The sequence below is a fragment of the Drosophila ananassae genome, chromosome 2L, assembly GCF_017639315.1.
Source record: "Drosophila ananassae strain 14024-0371.13 chromosome 2L, ASM1763931v2, whole genome shotgun sequence".
In the NCBI taxonomy this organism is placed as follows: domain Eukaryota; kingdom Metazoa; phylum Arthropoda; class Insecta; order Diptera; family Drosophilidae; genus Drosophila; species Drosophila ananassae.
The window spans coordinates 3,896,737-3,918,523 of NC_057927.1; the positions used below are offsets into that span (position 1 = coordinate 3,896,737).

Below are 21,787 nucleotides of genomic sequence, written 5' to 3' on the forward strand. Positions count from 1 at the left end.
AATTTATATAAATATTTGTACAACTTGAGGTTTAAAATAGATTTTTTAGACAGGCAATAGGCTTAAAATATCCTTGAAACCTTTCAAAATCCCTTTTAAAGTGCGCCAAATATAATTGAGATCTCCGCTTCATCCACACGGCTCTCCTGGTCTCTTCAAACTAGAGGAAAGTCCAGAGCAGACTAACGTAATGTGGTTTATTAAAAATAACTCTTTTTTTTGCGGCGATCTGCTCTTTATTAAAGCTGCTTCGGGTGGCTCTGTGACGCGGAGCTAAAAAACAACCCGACCAGTCAGCTAACTATACAGACGGCCAATCAAACCAGATAAAACCGAATTTAATTCGATTAAGGGGGTTTTATTCGCCTTCTTTTGCGCGATTATTGTTACCGGCTTGTCTTGAGTTGGCTGATAGTAATGATGTTACGATTGTGTCAAAGTTTTAGTGTACAAATATTTGTGAATGAGAGACCAGAGCAGCAGAGTCGGGTTAGCCGGAGAATTATTATGAATTCGGTAAACAAACGAAACAAGTTAATAGCGGCAATCCCGGACGAATCGTCGAATGGCAAACGTTTATGAATTGAGCGTGTCAAAGTGTTAAATATTTTTCGGAAATGGCTCAAAATGGTGTTATTTTAAGTGATAATGCTCCAATAAAGTCAACCAATCGGAAATCCTTTGATGTCTCCTGCATAAATTGGCCTAGATTGGCACTAGATTTTTATTTTTTGTTTTGTTTAAGTCTTAAACAAATGCTGTGTTGTGAATAATTTAAAATTCAAATATTTAATTCCATTTATTTAATACTTTGACCCAGATGTATGATATTATTTTCTTAAAATATTCCATCGTATATAGATCTTTTATGAGCATAAGAGGTTATCTTTATAAGATGTTTTAAAAAGGTGCGACTTCCGCACTTATGTTTTGTATTAAATAAGCAATGGGCTTTATTTTTATCTGAGTCGTAACTCAGTAGCAGTTTCTGCATAAATAGCTCATAACTGGATTATCAAAATAAAAAAGACTTTACTCCTTCGGTTGACTCATATAATAAATTTAGATCTGATGTTTTTTTGTTTGTATTTTATATTAATATAACAAAATTATCACTCAACAATAAATAAGAAAAATATAATTACCATATAAAAATGTAAAACTGTGCTATGAACTTTTGAAATAAAACAAAAGAATTATCCCAATTTTTTTTTTCAAGTGTGTGGAAAACTTATCCTACGTATACGTAATATTCCTAGGCATATTACGCATACGCACTGTGGGTTTATTACAAGCGGGTATCACGTAGTCGAAACTTCCTCGCCAGCATTCTTGTGGTTGTGTTTTCCCCAACTTTCCGCGCAGAGAGCTCTGCCGTGTTGAATTCGGCCATCGCAGCCCCAAACACTTGTTGAAAACTCACCACATCGCGCAGGCAGTCGTCGGGTGTCCTCTCGCTGGATTTTGGCCCGTGTGTGCGTCAGTGTGTGTGTGCAAACTTGTACTAAAGCCAAATCCAAAGCCACGGCGGAAGCAGCGGAACGGCAGGCCGAGGCGGCAGAGCCGGAGCAGAGCAGAGCAGCTGACTGGCGCAAAGCGAAAAAAAGCCATAATAATCAAGCGGTAAACACTTGACAACGCTCAAACGCCGTGCAACAGTCGGCGCGTAAAGTTGCAATTGCCGTTGCGGATATCAGAACAGAAATTTAGATCTCGCACTCTTCGCAAAACAAACCCGAAACTAAGCCGAAACAAAAACGAGCACTATTAATGCATTCAAATAATTCGGACACTTCAAGTTGAGGTCTATAAGCAGCCGGACGCGGCAAGTCGCGTCCTTTAGAATCGGGTTGTGTGATATCATCCCATGCCAGTTGGGTGCGCCTATCCTGTCGTGTGACTGTGAAATGCAAATGTGCTCTGTGCTTTAACTTTCTGCAAGGTGTTTCTGAAATCAATAAGCTACTGAGTCCAGAAACTCAGAGAACCAGTTGCTTTTAAAAAACAAAAACAAGGGGTAACAGCTCCCAAAAGAACACTATGACCGATCGCTTTCAGATCTCAAAGGTGAACGGCACCGCCAACGCCGGATACGATGGGGAATCCGGGCCAACGGCCTCCGATCAGCCGGATGCAGCTCATCCTCCAGCCGGCAATGAGAATCATCTGCAGCCCAAGCCTCCGGGGGAGAGCGGTGAGAATCGCAGGAGTTCACGCTTATCCTTCCGCGGCTTTGGGCACTTCCTGCGGAAATCAGATGCTGAACGCAAATTCAGTCTCGCTCAGCTAACAAAGTGAGTGTTGTTTTAGATTTTAAGCTTTCCTCGATTTATTGAGTGTTTCTCTTAAAATGAAAAAGATTTTTAAAAAGCGTAGCGAAAAAAAAGCATTGAGAAAAATTAGAACAGCCAACAAAATACTTTAAATTTGTACTTTTTTATTATCGAAAGCTAATTGAACTTTTCACAATGTGTTGGAAAAGATTTAGTACTCAATAAAGGACATCCGTTTTTATTCTAATCAAGTTGAACAGAAAAAATGCAAAATACTGATTAATTCAATTTTTGGAAATGAAAACCCCAAAATTTTGATAATTGCTTCGATTAGTGCGATTTATTCGCTTAGATAAGATTTATTCGCTCGTTGTGATTCAGCATTTCGTGTGCTTGAGATATTTCACTTCCATTCATTACGGTGCACGTGGTGTCTCCGTTTGAGTTTAAAACAATTTAGAAATAATACAACAATTAATTAAAGTTTTCACAAAGCAAATTAACGATTAATTTTCACTCCGTAATGAGCTTCAATTGAGCTGCCGACACATGTTCAAACTAAACTCACAGTCTAAAGGAAAATATTGAAACAGATAAATGTTAAAAATACAATGTATCACTTTAAACGTGTAATATGTGAAGCCCAAAATGTGAAAAAAATAAACATAAACATGCGTTCGTTATGTTTGTGTAACCAAAGCGAAGGTTACTTTAGCCCCTTTATTGTAATCACGTTTAGCATATAAATTCGCGAAAAATGACAGCAGATTAAACAGTTTACCTGAGTCAAACATCATTGAAATTGTAATAATGGGACTGACGGTCACTGCCAAGTGAAATACGGTCGGTCCTCTTCCTAAAATTGAAATGGGCTCTACAGTTTAAGCAATTAAGATAACTGTCAATCCAGAATGTAATTGGAAATCATGTTCTGCAAATAATGATTTGATTATTTAATTAAGTGAGTCTGCTTTGGATCATCACAAATTAATTAATAGAAAATATACATATATAGTTTTACCTGATAGACATGAGAAATTCTCATTGAGAATTCGGTTATTTTGAGTTGCTACTTTGATAGCTGTCAAACATTTTTGAAATTAATTTTTGTTCCATTTTTCCACTTCTGAAATACCACAAGCACATGCTCGAAATGAATTCAATTAAAATCTGTCCGAAACAGCGATATTCGCCAATATTCACTTTGTAAAATTTTCGACAGCAGATGATTTGTTTTCTCGGAAACTGTTCGCACGGCAAACATGTTACATCAGCTTGCCGAAAAGAATAATAAAATCACTGGAAAAACTAATCAGGAAAAATAATAACCAGTTCTCAAAGTCGGACAAATTTGGCACAAGGATTCGATATTGGAAATTTTTGAGCAACTGCTTTCCGAAGTGACCGAGCTGTCAGTTCGAATTTGTCACTTGAGGATGAGCTCGACAACAAATAAATTTATAGTTTGTCATTTGGGTTATGCGAGAGCAAATGAATTCAATTGACTGATGCCTGAGCTCCAATTGTACACATAACTCAGACTAGCTGATTCCCACCAAAACCAGCTACCGGCAACCGGCAAACAATCAATGCCCATCGATTGGAGTCTGTACATGCTTTTATGTTTACACTCGGCATGAATATATATCCATAAACATATATATATTCCATATACGATATGTTCGAGTGGCTAAATTGTAGAATTGTTTTCGATGCGCAGTCGCTGCTGTCTGGAAAAAGAATTCGAAAGGGAAAACAAAATTAATTAAAAGAAAAACCACAAGATGCTCGAGATTCTATGGCCAATTCTCTTTACTGTTCTCTGTTACTTGCAATTTATTTAGTAGCACAGTGAAAAACGCCCTCGAAAGCTTCTGCCTATTAATAATAAACATTCATAAATTATTGTTCAACTGAGCGGCTATCCAAAAGGGGTGGTCATTGGAAACTTTCTTGGAAACAAGATAGCAGAATTCAAAGGAAGATGAAAAATATATCACATTTTTATAAAAAGGACTGCATAAACTTTAACGCACTATTTTCTAATGCATAGTAATTCGGCATTTTCCTGAGAGTTTTTTAAATAATTACAATTTTTTCAAACAATAGATAACCAAATTTTTCCCACAGTGCCTATATATCTTGGCATTTTAAATGCACATGACAGTTCGATGGCAGAATGCATTTCTTTAAAGTCTCCTCTTTCCATTCCCGATGGGCCTGTCAATATTTGCATCCCCATGGCCCCCTTTCGATCCCTTTTAATCGGCGCCATTGTTCGCCCCGTGGCGCCGTACAGTTCTCAAAGATTATTGCCTTCCTCATTCCGGTTTTGCCTTTTTAAGATTTTAAATTATATTTTGGCATTGCTTTGGCTATTTTGAAGCAGTTCTGTTTTTGTTTCTGTTTTCAATGGCGATCAGTAAATATACATCATGATGGGATTTGGATGCCTGCCGTGCCGTGCTGCGGCTGCTCCGGGTACGGTACGGGTCCAGGTCGGTGGCCGAGTCCGAGTCCGAGCACTTTAGTCTCTCTCCGCACAGAAGTATTCTGATAAGACTTGGTTTTTTCGAGATTTTTGCCTGGCACCCCTGAACTTCTGCCCGGCTACCTTTACCGTTCGGCTGGCCGATTTTTATTGTCTTATTATTTATGTGTATACACAAATATATTTTCCTTACATTTGGGAGCTGGATCCAAGTGCGTGCTGGGAAAAGAGGGCCGACTGGTCAGCCAGTGGATATTTGTGCTTGGCTCGCTGCAGGCAACAGTCATGCTGCCCGAGGCGATGATTATTCTGCTTCCGTTTCATCAGTAGGGTTATTTTCCATCTTGGCCCAGATTACTTCAACTAATGTGAGCAATTTTCTCTTATGTGATTCCAGGGAGTCCCTACCGCGCCTGGACAACTACCGCATTTCCATGCGCAATCTGAAGCGTCCTTCCATCGGAGAACTGCAGGGAGAGGCCGCTGATCAGGTGAGTTCATAGTTCCCCTTCGAAAAGCAAAACTATGACGTAAGGGCAAGGAATTACCATAACAGTTTGCATAATGAATCTCAATCTAAAAAAAAATTGAATGGAAGTGGAAACGAATAAAAAATATAAAAATTAATAACGCATACATTTGGTTTATATGACTCATATAATATGAGGGACAGTAGATGTGTTGGATAAACAAAATTAAAGATAAACAGATATATAAAATGTATTACTTAAGATAACTTTCTTTTTTTTGAAAAACATTAAAATATTTGTTAACTAAATAATGAAACCCTGAGTATTTTTCGTAGTACAATTATAGATATGGTGTTTTTCCAAAACGTATAGTTAATCAGTTGGAAGTTTGGAACTACTCCACTCAAATTAGAAGGTTTATAGCCCTGTTAGAAATCAATTTATAAACGGCAGCCGTGAAAAAATAATCTCAATGACTGAGACGTGCACTTGAAAAAATCTGGAAAAAAACCTGAAACACTTTCTATCAAATCTGGATTAGTGATAGGCCCGGCCCGGTAGCTGTCACTCATCGATGAGTATCTATCATAGTCCATTGTCGTAGCCGAAGTGCTGCTGTTTTGTGTTCGCCGTGGCATAATCCTTGGAACGCACTTCAAATTTTCAGTTCTCAGTTCTGAAAACATTTCAAGTACTCGGCAAATAAACAATGATGATTTAAAAAAAATAATACCAAGGCAAAAATAAAACAGAACAAAACCAAAACAAAAATTATGGTTCCAGTCAGAATTTGAAACAGTTTTTCATCGACTTTTGGGTTTCCATTTTTCTTGCCTAATCTTACAAAACATGGAAATATGTAGTACAAATGTGTGTATCTTTTTTATTTATATCCGTATTTCATTAATACATTTGTCTGATTTATTTACTCAAACAATTTTCAAATATTCGAGGTGCCAATGGGAAGTTTTCCATGACGTCTTTAAATGAGGTCTTTCCATCGATTGATGTTCAGGTGTCTACAGATTTGAGCTCTTCCGTAGCGATGACATTGCTACTACTTACGATAGCAGCCAATGCCTCTGTCAAGGGCACTCACTTTCCCTAATCGGCTTCGGAGCCATTCCTGCCTCCCACTCCGTTAATTTGGACTTATCGCTTACTTAGAAAAAAATAAAGAATCGGAGGGGGGAACTCCCAGCACTATAAGCCTTAGCAGCGTTAAAGTTTTATGGTTATCGCAAAAGTAATAAATTTTATGCGTTTAAGGAGAACTCCCTTCTGGGGCTCTTGGGACTCACCTCCTTGTAGTTTCTACATTGTTTAATTAATTCAGTTTGGCCGGCATTCGCGGGCCACCACGGCGTATGATAGATATCGTAAAAGTTGCATTACTGGCATGCCACTGCTCATTAGGGGAATTCCAATTCCAAGACGTCACATTCGCTTATAGTAAGCAATGCTCCATTTAGCTTCAGGTGATAAGATACGTAGGTTTCTTTTCTCAGCTAAGGTGAAGCGTTAATAAAATACAAATATTTGCCATTGGAATTATGCTGAAGTGGAGCGAAAATCGTATAATCGAGACTTTCCCTATTAAATCAACTAAATTTCATAAAAATAATCTAAAAAATTTAGGTTTTAGATTGTAAAGGATTGTAAACATTCCTTAAAAATAGATGTTCCTGCTTAGTTTAAAGATACAACATTTTTAAACCATTTACTTAAGTTATGGCCACGAACACATGCCAATTCTAAAGGGATTCTAAAGGAAAAAAAGAGACATTTCACTTTTTCTTTGCACACTTTTTTTCACCCTGGGGATGCATTCAATCAACACAAACAAGCTTTATTCGATTTGCACTCCGTCGCCGGGGTACTAAGTGGATTTTTCCGCATTCATCCATAACCCGTAATGCGCAGGGTGATATCAATGACAGCATTGAAGCCAAATTAATTGTCAACAAGATGCAGCCATGCATTCGCCATGGGCCCAGGCGCATGAACATTGTTTCAAGGAGCGGGAGGGCGTTGCGGGTGAGAGTTAGGGAGCAGGTGCAGGATAAGGGGCACAGGACGAGCCCCCTTGAATGGATAGTAAACAGCTCACTAGTCAACATCATATGTCCCGGTGTGTGTGGATGTGCGTATGGTGATAGTGGTGGTGGTGGTGCGAGGATAATGCAAGACAAGTATGTCGTGTCATTAAAATTGACAGCCAGAGCAACAGCCTGCACATGGCGCTGGGGCTGTTGCCATTGACGTTGGTTGATTCGTTGCTTATCATAAACGTGGTCTTCGGGGCAACTGGGGTGTTGCTAGTGGCGATGCTAGCACCACATTAAAGCCGATCCGCACCCAAGTCTGTTGAACCTGTCAGGCCTGGTGACAACATGTCATTTTGATAAACGCTCCAGTTAAGAAATGGATTACTTTTCACTATCAATCAATTAAAGCGACAAAAAAACACTCGAAAAATCCATTACCAGTTCATGGCAGTTCCACAAACCCTTTTCCAATCAAAAACCTCTCAACAAATAGTAATTTGTCAAACTAAATGGCAATATCTTGAAATATTATCAACATCTTTTCGCCGTACAACACCGTACAACGTGGCGTATGAGCAATGTTTACCCCATAAAGCGGGCAGCCTGGGGCACATTTGCTATTTGGGATTTCTTCTGTATTGCACTTGTAATTACAATTCTAATTTACAATTTTCAGCCAAAGAGCTGCTATTTTTATATCATTTTATTGATTTTCTAATGCGAAAGTCTTGCTGGAAACTTTTTGTTTACCGCATTGCGATCGCCCCGAATAACCCATTAAGTTATCGGCGCATATAACAATATGTTTACCCCCATTTGTGTTGCATTTCTGATACTTATCGACCATTGTTCAATTGGTTGGTTAATGACGGGGAAAATGAGAAAAATCTCTCTATTCCTATTAAAGAAAATGCAATAACACGGTGCGACAGTGAAAAAACACTTGTGAAACGAGATAGTGTAGGTTGTTAATCTGGTCGAAGAGAACTCAAAAATATTTTTTTTATATTTTTGGAACCCTCCAATTTTTTTTTATTTAAAAAAAACCGTTTTTTCGGGACTTTTTTGCGCTTAAAAATTCCTGAACGCGTTATTTTCAACCGATTTCAAAATTTTCGGTGTTTTTCAATAGTTAAATGTTGTAGCTTTTGAAAAAAAAATATATCTTCGATTTTGTTGAACAAAAAGGACAAAATTTTTACACCTGAAACTAAAGTTTTCGACTTTTATTCGTGTTTTTTGGATTTTGATGCCAGTTTTTCGGTAAAACTTACTAAAATTCTGTCATGTTTGCCACATATCAATGTTGTCTTATTCATTCTGAATAAAACGAGACAAATTTCATCAAAAAATAATGAAAATTGGTGAAGTTATAACGCTTTTCCCAAAAAAAGTCAACTCAACCTTGCGTGCGCTCCGGAGTACCTGTGTGTATAAGTCAGGAATATGCTCTTCTTCTTATAGTGCTCCCATGGTTTTATTGACTTTTTTTGGGAAAAGCGTTATAACTTCAACAATTTGTATTATTTTTTAATGAAATTTGTCTCGTTCTATTCAGTATTATTGAGACAATATTAATATGTGGCATAAATGACAAACTTTTTGTCAGAAGAAAGCAATATACTCTTATTTTTATACACATTGTTCCTCCGAAGCGCCCGCTAGGTTGAGTTGACTTTTTTTGGGAAAAGCGTTATAACTTCACCAATTTGCATTATTTTTTGATGAAATTTGTCTCGTTTTATTCAGAATGAATAAGACAACATTGATATGTGGCAAACATGACAGAATTTTAGTAAGTTTTACCGAAAAACTGGCATCAAAATCCAAAAAACACGAATAAAAGTCGAAAACTTTAGTTTCAGGTGTAAAAATTTTGTCCTTTTTGTTCAACAAAATCGAAGATATATTTTTTTTTCAAAAGCTACAACATTTAACTATTGAAAAACACCGAAAATTTTGAAATCGGTTGAAAATAACGCGTTCAGGAATTTTTAAGCGCAAAAAAGTCCCGAAAAAAGGGTTTTTTTAAATAAAAAAAAATTGGAGGGTTCCAAAAATATAAAAAAAATATTTTTGAGTTCTCTTCGACCAGATTAACAACCTACACTATCTCGTTTCCCAAGTGTATTTCGTTTTTTTTTTTTTGTCGCACAGTGTAATCGGTAATTCGAGGGCACGAATTTTTGCACATTTTGTTTATTGAATTTAAATTTAATTTTCAATAGCAACGACTTTAAGACTAAGCTGAAGGTTTCATTTCAAAAAATTTTCTTTACAATCAGGCGCCATTTATAACCAGGGACTTACTACTCTTGTAGCTAATAATAATCTCACCCAGACACACAAGACGAATTAATTTTCAGCTATTTATGGAAATTGTGAAGATAACCTTTATGCCACCACAAGCTTATTTTCTGTTCTATCCCCCATTTCTTATTTTCCCTCGCTTTTGTCTATTAACTAAACTCAAATCACTGCCGCAAGCTAGCCCCTGCCCATAGCCTGGTTTATCATTCAATTCTCTCTTCACGCTCCCCCATGACATAAAGCACAAATACCAATTTCAATTCCAATTTTGTGTGCGAAAATTTTCCACGCTTCGACCACAATAACAAAAAAGATGACAACAAGAACGAAAACGAGGAAAACAAACGCCAGGCCAAATGCGTCTTTGGCTAAATGAAATGGACAAAGGAAGGAAGCCCCCGAGGGTCAAACTAGTGAGATATAACCCTGCCCACGAGGCAGGACACTGAGAACCGAGCCAAGGAATGCGAAATAATTCGATTCGTTAAACCAAAGTGTAGAAAATTTCATTTTTTATAGAACTAATAGATAGAACTAATAGTTTTCATAGAAAACTAATCACCTGTCGTATGATTTTTTTTAGACTTTTGTATTGTTTTCACTCTAAACATGTTGGCTGATTTATTTATAAAGAACTTTTCGCACTGTGTATGTGAACGAGTCTGCTTGTATTTTGTGTCTGTCTGACTTGGCGTCCGTTCGAAGCCGCCAAAAATGTGTAAACAATCAACATTAACCACCCACCGAGGAGGACTAACTAACCAACATTGCGTATACGCAGCGTGTGCGAATCGTGTAGGGGTATGTGGGTGTGCGCTTGGTTGTGTGCCCGTCAATCGATGTGGTCCTGCCCAACCCTGCCTCTACCCCATGCCACGTGTGGCAATTCCAATTGGCCGCGTTTTTAAAAAACATTCAATTATGTGGGCAAACAATAAAATAAATGAGCACCCCAACCTTTGATACGAAAAATGACAAAACAATAGTCCAAGACAAGGGCAGAGCCTCTGGAGCAATGCCTTCTAGAAATCTATTAAATTATCAAAATCACAAGATATATTGTTAGGCCCAACTGTGATCACTGTCTGTTGTGGCCTGATGGAATTTTTTACACCTCTAATTGCCGACTCGGTAAATTACCGCCTGTGATAATAAAATGTAGATATTGTTTTCATTTCAAGGGGTTATGTGCTTTTATTTGTATATGATTAGCGGAAGTTTTTGCCAAATTCATGAAAACAAAAGAATTCAATTAATTTTGTTTTCATTTTACATATTTGAATATTTTTTGTTGTTTATTCTCATGTCGGCTTTTAGTCGGAAATGAGTCATTAGTGGATTTTAAAGAGCAGATGAATTATATAAAGGTTTTTTATTTTCCAATTAAAAGCTCTCTTTCTTCGCTCCTGGAAAAATGTTTGTTCCTGGAAGTCGTTTTAGTTTATACAATCTACAAACATTTTCTTTCCGTTTCTAAGAGGTCTATCCTAGTCTTACTCCCAACATTAATTATCTTCCTAGGTCGCATTTCAACAGCCATAACTCTAGCTGGAACAAAGAAATTCAAATAGTTTGAAGCATCTCCTTTTGACTTCGGCGTTAATTTCAACAGTTTTATAAGGTTCGGTGCTTTAGTGCGGTTATAAAAATCAACTTTAATTAGAGTGAAAAGCAATATGAAGCTTCCCATAATCTGGTTATTGCCCTGGTTTTTGTTGGTGCTACTTTAATTCCGGCTGGCGTCGCTGGGTCGTTAATTCAATACGAGTACTAAATTGCCACATGTCGTATGAGTAACATCGGATAAAAGTACGTCTAGAACAGCTGGTGGGGATACGCAGGTTTACAAATGTGTTAAACATATTTGTGGCAAATGTGTATTTATAATAATCCGAATGCTATGCACGTCAAGATCCATTATCGAGCACACAACAGGCATTTAACAATCGCCGATTACCCCAATTAGCAACCCAAGGCCCAATGATGGCCTATATTTGTGTACTTAATGTATTAGCAAAAAGGGTTGATATCATTATATTTAACACCATCACCGGGGTCTAGATTGTGGGTCATAAATACGTCAACAAAACTTAAATTGTGGGAGTGATGAAGTTTAAAGAAAAAGGTTGTTACTAAACTTTTCCTCTCAACTTTTTTGCAGAGCATTACCATACCCGAACCCGAACAAGAGCCAACTGGTGGACACATCAAGCTGGGATGGATAGTCGGCGTCCTGATACCCTGTCTCCTCAACATCTGGGGCGTAATGCTCTTCCTGCGTCTCAGCTGGGTGGTGGCCGAGTCCGGCATCTTGCAGACGCTTATTATAATTACGGTCTCGGCGGTGGTCTGCGTCATCACGACGCTTTCGCTGTCAGCCATTAGCACCAACGGCGAGGTCAAGGGTGGTGGCGTCTACTTCATCATATCCCGTTCGCTGGGTCCCGAGTTCGGGGCGTCCGTGGGCGTGGTGTTTGCCTTCGCCAATGCCGTCTCTGCCTCAATGAACACCATTGGTTTCTGTGAATCGCTAAATGGCTTATTAAGTGAGTAAAAAATGTCAATTAAATAGAAATATGTCGTTTATTTGTTTTCAAAAAAGCTGAAAATACGTATAGAAAAAATATGTCTAGCTTATGAAACTTATATGAAACCCACATATACAGTTGTTTTCAAAATAATAGGAGTGCCCATTACAAATGTGAAAAACGGTGAAAAAAACTATGTCAATACGATTTAAATTTTTTAAATTTATTTTTTTTAACAAATATGACTTGTATTAAAAAACTTAAAACTAAAAAAAACTTACTTCATTGAATACATACTTAGTAAAAAAAATAAAAAGGGAATAACACCCAATATGGGTTTCTCAAAATAATAGGAGTGTTCAAGCAAACTCGCTCAAAACTTATGAAAATAATATATAACGACAAACTATGGTTATATGAAGTAATTTAATGTTAAATGCAATAAAAAAAACTATAATTAGTACTTCGTGGCACCACCTTTATTGGCTATCACTGCCGCACAGCGCCTTGGCATGGAATCCACCAATTTCTGGCATCTTTCGGGACTAATCGAGGTCCAAGAGGCCTTTACAATTTCCCAAAGCTCGGAAACATTAGTTGGGTGCCTTTGTGCGACCGCCTTTTTAACGTCTGTCCACAAATTTTCGATCGGATTCAGATCGGGAGACTGGGCGGGCCATTCTAGTACTGCAATCTTATTTTCTGCAAACCACTTCTTAGCCACTTTACTTGTGTGCTTTGGGTCATTGTCTTGCTGGAAGACCCAAAGCAGTGGCATTTCTTCGCTAGCATAAGGCAGCATTGTTTCCTGCATTATTTGGACATATCCAGGACCATCCATAATATTTTTAATCCAATATATGGGACCTACGCCATAATACGAGAAACATGCCCATATCATTATATTATGTCCGCCATGTTTAATCGTTTTAATGCAATATTTGGCATTAAATTCGGTGTTAGGTGGTCTTCTAACGTATTGTCGAGATCCTTTCCCACCATAAAGGACTATTTTCGACTCATCCGACCACAAGATGTTACGCCATTTTTCAACTGACCAGTTGACATGGCTCTTTGCAAATTTCATTCTTGCGGCTATGTGCTTCTTGGTGTGGAATGGAATTTTCCGTGGACTGTGGGCTTTCAAATTTTGCTTCTTTAAAAGACGACTTATTGTTGGGATACTTGCGTCCAAGTTAAGCTCATCCTTAATTTCTTTGCAGCTTGCAAAAGGATGCTTTTTGGAGTACCTTGCGACACGTGTAGCCAGTTTATCGGCTAGAACTTGGGGTCGGCCGCGGGTTTCCGTCTTGGGTGAAAATTTTATTGCATTTCGGATCATGGAAGCACCGTATCCAATTATTTTTTGCACTTCCTTGTACGTTTTCCCACTTGAAATCAAGTTTTTGATCAACTCACGCCGCTCAGGTGTGCAGTGTTTGCCACGACCCATTGCTTTAAGTTTTCGATCTTAAACGTTAAATTTGTAGTTGGAAATTAATCTTTCTATACTTTTAAACCGTTTTTTTAAGAATAATTACCTATTTTTTCGCTCTGAGCAGATTAAAATGCCACACTCCTATTATTTTGATGAACGCAAAATGAAGTTTGTTTACGAATTTGCGTAATTCTCAGAAAACGAAGATAGTAAAACGAAAAAATAACGGTACCTTAGAATGTGTACCCATAAACAAATTTGGAAAAAGAAATAAAATTGAAAAAAATGAACGCCTAACATTGCTACAGAAGGGACAAGTGCATATGCAAAAGCACTCCTATTATTTTGAAAACAGCTGTATAAAGGGAATCCCCCAAAAAATTTGACAAAAATTATAAAAAATAATTTGTGTCTAGGTTCTGATGCCAATAGATAGGGAATCGGATAGGGAATCGGATAGGGAATCGGTGTTCCGCTCAAGAATCGGATGACTATTGGCAAAGATATAGCCTTCGAGGTGAGCCATATTGGTAATACCATACTCAAGGATACCATACCAATTTGGTATCCCTATACACTTCCCTCGTTTTGAAGGGAAACCCCCAGGAAATTTGAGAAATAATCTAAAAAATAAGTTGTTCCTAGATTTTGATACAGATTAATGGAGAATCGATTTACAAATCGTTTAAGGTATTCCGCTCAAGGATCAGATGATTATTGGCAAAGATATGGCCATCGCGGGGGGCCCTGTAGTCCTCCCCATGCATTTCCCGCATTTTGAAGAGGATCCCCTTGAAAATTTAACAAAAAATCTAAAAATATTTTTGTTCCTAGATTTTGATACAGATTGGTGGAGAATCAGTATACAAATCCTTTAAAGTATTCCGCTCAAGAATCGGATGATTATTGACAAAGATATAGCCTCCGAGGTGGGCCATATTGGCATCCCCATACTCTTCCCTCATTTTGAAGGAAAGCCCCCAGGAAATTTGAGGAAAAAAAATTTTCTCCCAGATTTTGATGCAGATTGAGAGGGAATTGATTTAAAAATCGTTTAAGGTACTCCGCTCAATAATCGTATTACTATTGGCAAAGATATAGCCTTCGAGGTGTAAATTTTTGAAAATTTTTAACTTGTTTTAGTAATGCATAAAAACAATGGACTCATCTCATTGCAGAGAGTAATGGGCTGAAAATTATCGACAATGGAATCAATGACATCCGGATTGTGGGATCGGTTACCATTTTGATACTCATCCTGATTTGCTGCGTGGGCATGGAGTGGGAAACTAAAGCCCAAAACTTCCTCATAGTTACCATTGTACTGGCCATTTTCAACTTTGTTATTGGAGCAGCCATTGGACCAAATGGAAATGAAGAGCTAATCTCAAAGGGATTTGTGGGCTTGTCATGTGAGTACTAAAGGATTCCATTTATTACTTATTATCCATTATTTACTAGAATTTTTTAAACTTAAATAAATTATTTTAGGGTCCACTTTTAAGGATAACTTCGGTGCGGATTATAGATACGCTGAAGGCGTGAATCATGACTTCTTCAGTGTGTTTGCCATCTTCTTTCCCAGCGTCACAGGCATCCAGGCAGGCGCCAATATCTGTGGCGATTTAAAGGACGCCGGAGCCGCTATACCCAAGGGCACCTTCTGGTCCCTACTGATTTCAATGTCCTCGTATGCTTTGTTTGTGCTCTTCGCCGGTGGTGCCGCTGCGCGAGATGCCTCTGGTAATCCTGCCGACCTGGTCAATGGCAGCATCATTCCCTCAGAGCTGCCGTGCATGGCCGATGGTAACTGCACATGGGGTCTCTTCAACTCGTACGAAATGATGCAGGAGATGTCTCTCTGGGGTCCGCTCATCTACGCCGGATGTTTTGCCGCCACACTGAGCACGGCACTGACCAATCTACTGTCTGTGCCCCGACTGGTGCAGGCTTTGGGCATTGATCAGATCTATCCTGGCCTGATCTTCTTCTCGAAGCCATACGGAAAGCACGGAGAACCGTACCGCGGCTACGTGCTCACCTTCTTCATCTCCACCGGCTTCCTGCTGATCGGAGAACTGAACCTGATTGCTCCTCTGATTTCCACCTTCTACCTGGCTTCTTACGCCCTGATCAACTTCTGCACATTCCACGCGGCGTTTGTGAAGCCGTTGGGCTGGCGTCCCACATTCAAGTACTACAACGCCTGGATCAGCCTCTTCGGATTCGCCATGTGTGTGGCCATTATGTTCCTGATCAACTATGTGGCCGCCATCATTACGTTTGGCATTATCTTTGCACTGTATCTGGTGGTTATGTACCGAAAACCGGAGGCCAACTGGGGCTCCACCACCCAAGCCCAGCAGTACAAAGCTGCCCTAATGGCCGTCCACCGGCTTCAGAATGTATCCGACCACGTCAAGAACTACCATCCGCAGGTTCTGGTGCTCTCTGGGGACCCCAAGACCAGGCCTCCTCTAGTCGACTTTGGCTATTTGCTGACGAAGAACAACTCTCTGATGTTTGTGGCCAATATTATACCGGTATGTGGTGGTAGTTTTAAATAGAATACAAATAATAATCCTTCGTCTTCTTTTTAAGGTCCGTGTGGGTTACAAATGTCGTCAGCACTTGGTGAAAGAAGGTCAGAAGTACTTGGACGCCCGCAAGATCAAGGCATTCTACAATGTAATCGATGGATTCAGTTTAGAGGACGGAATAAACGCTCTAACCAAGTCGACTGGCTTTGGAAAGATGTCCCCTAATATTGTACTTGTGGGGTATAAGCCGGATTGGAATCGCTGCCGTAAGGAGGAGGTGGAGAGCTATTTTGCCATATTATAGTAAGTTATAAATGAATTATATCTAAAAAGTGATTATTTAATCGAAATACTTTTCTTCAGCAATGCCTTCTCGCAGCGCATGGGTGTGGCCCTGCTCCGTCTGCCCAATGGACTGGACTTTTCGGAACTGAACTCTGAGGTTACCATGCCGGCCGTTGGAATGGGTCACATGCACACGGCAAATGCTCAAGGATTCACCAACGAACTGATGCCTGCCGCCAATGCTGCCTCAGAGCTGCTCCATATCGACTCCAATCTGAACTTGGCTAGCATGGATAGCCCTAATTCCTCGTTCACAGTGCCCCAGCCTGCTCCGATGCCCAATATGCAGCGCAGTTCCCGCAGCTACAAGGTTAGTGGATCCGACGAACCGTCAGTGACATATCACACCAAGGGCGGCTCCGACATTCCCCAAAATCTGCTCGATGCCATGACCATTTTCACGCGCAAACAACCCAAGGGCACCATTGATGTCTTCTGGCTTTACGACGATGGAGGTAAGGTTCACAATGAAAATCTGACAAAAAGCTCTATATTGTACTCCAATTACTTTCAGGTCTCACCATTCTCCTGCCCTACATCATATCCATGCGCTCCCATTGGCAAAATTGTAAATTGAGGGTCTTTGCCATGTGTCATGGCAAGGACGAGGAACAAGAGGAAAAGAGGTGCGCCGCACTACATAGACGCATTAATCATAATATTTTTAAACATAATCCTTCATTCACAGCATGGCGAGTCTGCTGACAAAGTTCCGCATCAAGTACTCTGAGCTGATCATGCTGAAGGGCGTGTCGGAGCAGCCGCGTCCAGAAACCCTGCTGAAGCACAAACGTCTAATTGAGCCCTTCCGGCGCGGAGTCCGCAACGAGTTTGGCATCACGGACGAGGAGCTGCTTAGCATGGCGGAGAAGACGAATCGACAGTTACGCATCCATGAACTAGTGGTTAGCCATTCGTCCAACGCATCCCTGGTGGTCATGTCCCTGCCCATGCCCCGCAAGGTAAGCTATATACAAAAGAATCCTTCAACCTCGAACATAACTAATTTGATGTCCTTTTAAAGGAGGCCATTTCGGCGCCGCTGTACATGTCCTGGCTGGAGATGCTCACTTCGGACATGAAGTGCCCGGTGGCACTAGCCCGTGGAAACCAAACACCTGTGCTGACACTCTACTCCTAGACTATTCGTCGCTTCCAGTTCGAGTACAATTTAGTATTATTAGCGTTTAGGTGTTCCGCAAAGTTCTCTGTACAATAGAGCTCATCCCAGTTTTGATGTGGAGGCTTTTAGCCTCGATTCAACTGACTTCCAGAGTCCAAACTCTAGTTCCAAAAGCGTCCTACTACCTACGTACTCTTTTATATAAACGAAGAACTCCTAAACCCTTGATTATAGTTCTTTCTAGAGAAACTAGAAAAGTTTTGTGAAATTTTTTAAATCTAATACAAAAGTTTCACATGCATTAGCTTTAACTATTCTGAATAAATATAAACGAATTAAATACTAATTGTTTCCTTGTTTAATTGTAACAGGAATATTTTCTTCATTAAACGTTCAAGCAAGTATACGGGTAAAGGCTGCGGAAAGGGAACTAAGTAATTGGCATTAGCAGTGCAGTACTTTTAGCGTGGTGAACTAATGAGGTAGTCCTAGTAGTAGGCGCGACGTGGATTGTTCTGCAAGGGAAACATATAATTGAAGCATTCTTTAAAAGGCCGTGTAAGTGCCACTTACCAAGGGATTGGGTCGAAAACGGTAGGCTAACATCATACGCTTTCTGTAAGCATCGTACTCATTGTCGCAATCTCCTGGTGCGGCGGCACTGCTGACGCCAAGGCCCTGATTTCCGTCGCGTTGTGGCGCTCTTAAAAATGAAATGACTTAATGTTGAAGCACTCAAAATAAAATACTGAATCCTACTTGTTTACGGGATCCACGATTCCGGCTCCATCCTGTCCCAGACCTTGACCCTCTTTCCATCCGAGCTTCTGCAACATCTGGAAACCAATGTTGTCCTCTTTCAGTTTGTACTCCTTGTAGTCACTAAGGTCGGGCTGTCGGTTGTTCTTCTTAGCCTCATACTGCTCCATAAACTTCTTAAGCTCCTCGGGCGGCAGAAAGTCACCGATGTGGTGCTTGCCCTCGCTCTGTTTTGTCAGGGCATTGGCCCACAAGGAAGTTGCTTCCATTTCGGCAGTGCGAAGTTTGTGTTCCCATGTACCCCCCTCAATATCCTCGTCGGAGTCGTACTCGTATTTAAACTTGCCTCCTCTCGCAAGGCGATCAATTTCTTGCCGCTTGCGCATCATGTCTTGGTAAAGAAGGTTCACCTTGTAGTGCTCTTCACACTGTACCCACTGTTCCTCGGTTAGCTGAATGGAACCGTAGTTGAGGCGAGCATACTGTAACAAAGCGGGGTCACTGCGTGTGATGTTGGTAAGCGTTGGTTTGTTCTGGTTACCGAAGCTTCCCGAGGTGCCTAGTTAGGGGGTAAAGTGATACAAATAAGTGTTTCCTTTTATTATGTAATCAAAACTTACTTGCTCCGGGTATTAGCTGCTCCTTTTCACCCCAACGACTCTTGCGCTCGCGTTTGCGTCGTTGCCTTTGAGTCTCCTTTTCGTCAACATCGTCCAGGTCATCCCCATCGATTGGGATGCCGGCAGCAGTCGCCTCTTCGCGCTCACGGCGCTCCTCATCGCTAAGCTCATTACGACATTCGATTCGGCGCTTAATGTTGTCCCGATTCCGATCCATCATGCCTCGCATGTACTCGTCATCGGAATCAAAATCCGCACTAATGGCAGATTCGGGATCATATTTGTCCGCCGCCGAGTTACTGTTCTGCTCCTCGTGGTATGCTGGCTGATGATGTTCCTGCTCCTTTGGCGGCTCCTCTTGATCCCGCTTTAGCTGCCGATGGTCCCTCTCTCGCTGGCGCTCAATCCGCTGCCGCTCGTAGTCAAGGAGTTGAGAGCGATAGCTTCGATACTGCTCGCAGTTCTTATCATAAAGAAACCTAGTTTAAAATTCAAAAGAAGTGAAATATACAATGAAAAGTGCTCGACGCTAGTCACGTGTACAAAGACATTATATGAGTAACTGTTTGAGGCGCCCCGTTTAGCGGTATATTTTGTGCTTTTACTGGCATCCGCCGGCGGTCTTCTCCAGATTTTAGACGACGATCGAAGGACGAGGGATCACAGTGCTTTCGACGAGTCCACGCAACTGATCTGGCTAATTCTATTAACTAATTTCTGTTAGTTCGTTGGTCATTTAAATCTCAAATGTTTGATTTTCAAATCTCAAAAAAAGCTTTATCTATAAATCACAAAAACTAAAAATCATTCTAACATTGATAATTATTTAGATAAGTTGCTTATTGATAGTTCTTTTTAAAAATTATTTTTCTATCAAAGAAAAAAATTTTCAAAATACATTCTAATATTTAAAAAACAAGAAAGAAACTCAATATATACAAGCCCCTCTTTTCATTATTTTAATAGTCATATTTGATTAAATCTTTATTTTCCTAATATTTATTTGCCTAACTACCAAAATCTATAGTACTTATTTCCCAAAAGCTAATCAGTCCCCAATCTAATTCCCAGTTATAACATGTTTAGGTCATTTACCACAGGGCTGGATGCAACTCGCTTCTATGCAAACGTATTTTATCTTCATAATCATCACCGTTTTCCGCGACCAGTGCGATTAGGTTTTCTAAGCACGTTGGCAATTGTATGCACGTTTCTGAAAAAACTACATAAATTGCTTTAAAATCGTGCTCAACGATTAAAATATGATACAAATTTTATGAGTGGGTTTTCGGGAGATGGGAAATGGACAGGATATCAGGGAGAATGGTTTAGTGTGGATAGGGAATGGCAGATGGCAAACAAAACAGACAAAAATAACACTTTAATAATGACACACACCTTGTGGCGGGGGAGCTGCTGGAGGAAGTTGGTTCTGAGCCTGAGGCGGTTGCTGCGTCACCACCGGTTGAGGTTGCTGTTGGGGCACTTCCACTTCCTCCTGCATAGGTGGTGGCGGCGGTGGTGGATGATGGTTCACATGCTCTGCTAGCATGTTTAGTTGATCCGCAGGGTGGCCGGCAATAGTAGGCATCTGAATTGCTTCCAGGTTAATCTGCGGCTTTGGTATAGCATTTAAGTCGAATTCTTTGGGCGCTGGAATAGCATTTAGCTGCAACGCATCCACGGGCGCTGGTGCTAGTTGCATGTATATTGGTCCCATGTTGGCCAACGCCAGTGGAAGCTGCGGTGGCGGAGGAGGCGGTGGTGGTGCAACAGTGGCTGGATGCAATTGCATAGGCAGATGGCCATGGAAAAAGGCCGGAAGTTGCATTTGCGGTGGCCCCTGCGGCAACAGAGCGGGGTTAAAAGCAAACGGAGGCGGCGGCGGTGGTTGGACCGCCTGCACGGGCAATCCAAAGGCCAAATGTGTGGGAGCTGAGCTGGTCACTGTAATAGGATTGACCATGGCGGCTGCCGAGCTAATGGCGACCATGGCATCCAATTGTGGGGGCTGTTGCTCCTCTGTCGTTTGCGACTCAGGCACTGCAGACGCGGTTTCTTCAGCGCTACAAAAAAAGTTTTCAAATAAAAAGAATCCAGACGTTATATAGGCAACTGCTCACCTAGGGACTGGTACTGGAGCTACAATAACAGGAGGCTGAGGCTTTTCGTGCTTTTCCAGTATCTTCTTAAAGTTTTCCAAAAAGGAACCATCGTTGCAAAAGGTATTCTTTATTTTTGGAGGCGGTTGCTCCACACTGGGCTGAGGCAACTGTTGCCGCTTGTGACCAAATGTGATCTTTCCAGTCTTTCCAGTGAAACTGTTCAGTGGCTTTGAGGCTACCGCCTCGTCTGGCTTTCCCTTTCCTGATGCTTCGAAACTTACGGCTTCAGGGCCATTCGCCTCCTCCACTGAGGCATCCAAAGCTGAGGCGTTCTGTTGCTGCTCATCTTGGTTCAGAGATTCTGATTCGGTGGAAGCGGGTTTACCCACTGGCGTCTCTGTTTTCAACTGGGCTGCCAAGTTCTGGGCAGCGGCCACCGCCTTAGCCAGTTGCGCAGTCTTCTGCTTCTCGAGTATCTCTTGCCTCTTCTTGGCAATGATCTCCTCCTGCTTTGTCATCTGCGCAAAGCGGTCTATTCTGTGATTTCGCTGTGACATAATTATCTAAGCTTTTCCACTGTTTTTTAATCCACAATTTTTTTCTCTTCAGCAATTCCTAGTGTTACCAAGTTACGTAAGTGGAAATTCTGACCAGAGAAAAAATATGTAACAATATACCAAATAATATCAACGCATAAAATCAAAATAAAAATTTATTACATTTATTTACAAATAATC

The 21,787-nt window shown here is 40.5% G+C and overlaps 2 protein-coding genes across 4 annotated transcripts; one reads left to right on the forward strand and one right to left on the reverse strand.

Moving 5' to 3' along the window:
- Positions 1-1,625: 1,625 nt before the first annotated feature.
- On the forward strand, positions 1,626-17,912 carry LOC6500488 (bumetanide-sensitive sodium-(potassium)-chloride cotransporter). Of its 2 annotated transcripts, none has more exons than XM_001953296.4 (10): positions 1,626-2,294; positions 5,162-5,255; positions 11,754-12,138; positions 14,737-14,970; positions 15,050-16,101; positions 16,160-16,401; positions 16,462-16,898; positions 16,958-17,069; positions 17,132-17,405; positions 17,468-17,912. In XM_001953296.4, the coding sequence occupies exons 1-10, from the start codon at positions 2,041-2,043 to the stop codon at positions 17,582-17,584; spliced, it is 3,201 nt and encodes a 1,066-aa protein (XP_001953331.1). In that variant the 5' UTR covers positions 1,626-2,040; the 3' UTR covers positions 17,585-17,912. The 2 variants fall into 2 exon arrangements, with proteins under 2 accessions (XP_001953331.1, XP_044573941.1); XM_044718006.1 differs by lacking the exon at positions 1,626-2,294 and adding an exon at positions 5,035-5,090.
- Positions 17,907-21,706, reverse strand: LOC6500041 (pollen-specific leucine-rich repeat extensin-like protein 1). Of its 2 annotated transcripts, XM_001953297.4 has the most exons (7): positions 21,069-21,701; positions 20,344-21,011; positions 20,041-20,167; positions 18,946-19,424; positions 18,326-18,884; positions 18,140-18,269; positions 17,907-18,081 (listed from the first exon to the last, which is right to left on the reverse strand). In XM_001953297.4, the coding sequence occupies exons 1-7, from the start codon at positions 21,605-21,607 to the stop codon at positions 18,055-18,057; spliced, it is 2,529 nt and encodes an 842-aa protein (XP_001953332.2). In that variant the 5' UTR covers positions 21,608-21,701; the 3' UTR covers positions 17,907-18,054. The 2 variants fall into 2 exon arrangements, with proteins under 2 accessions (XP_001953332.2, XP_014766348.1); XM_014910862.3 differs by lacking the exons at positions 17,907-18,081; positions 18,140-18,269; positions 18,326-18,884; positions 20,041-20,167 and having other exon boundaries at positions 19,178-19,424; positions 21,069-21,706.
- Positions 21,707-21,787: the final 81 nt, after the last annotated feature.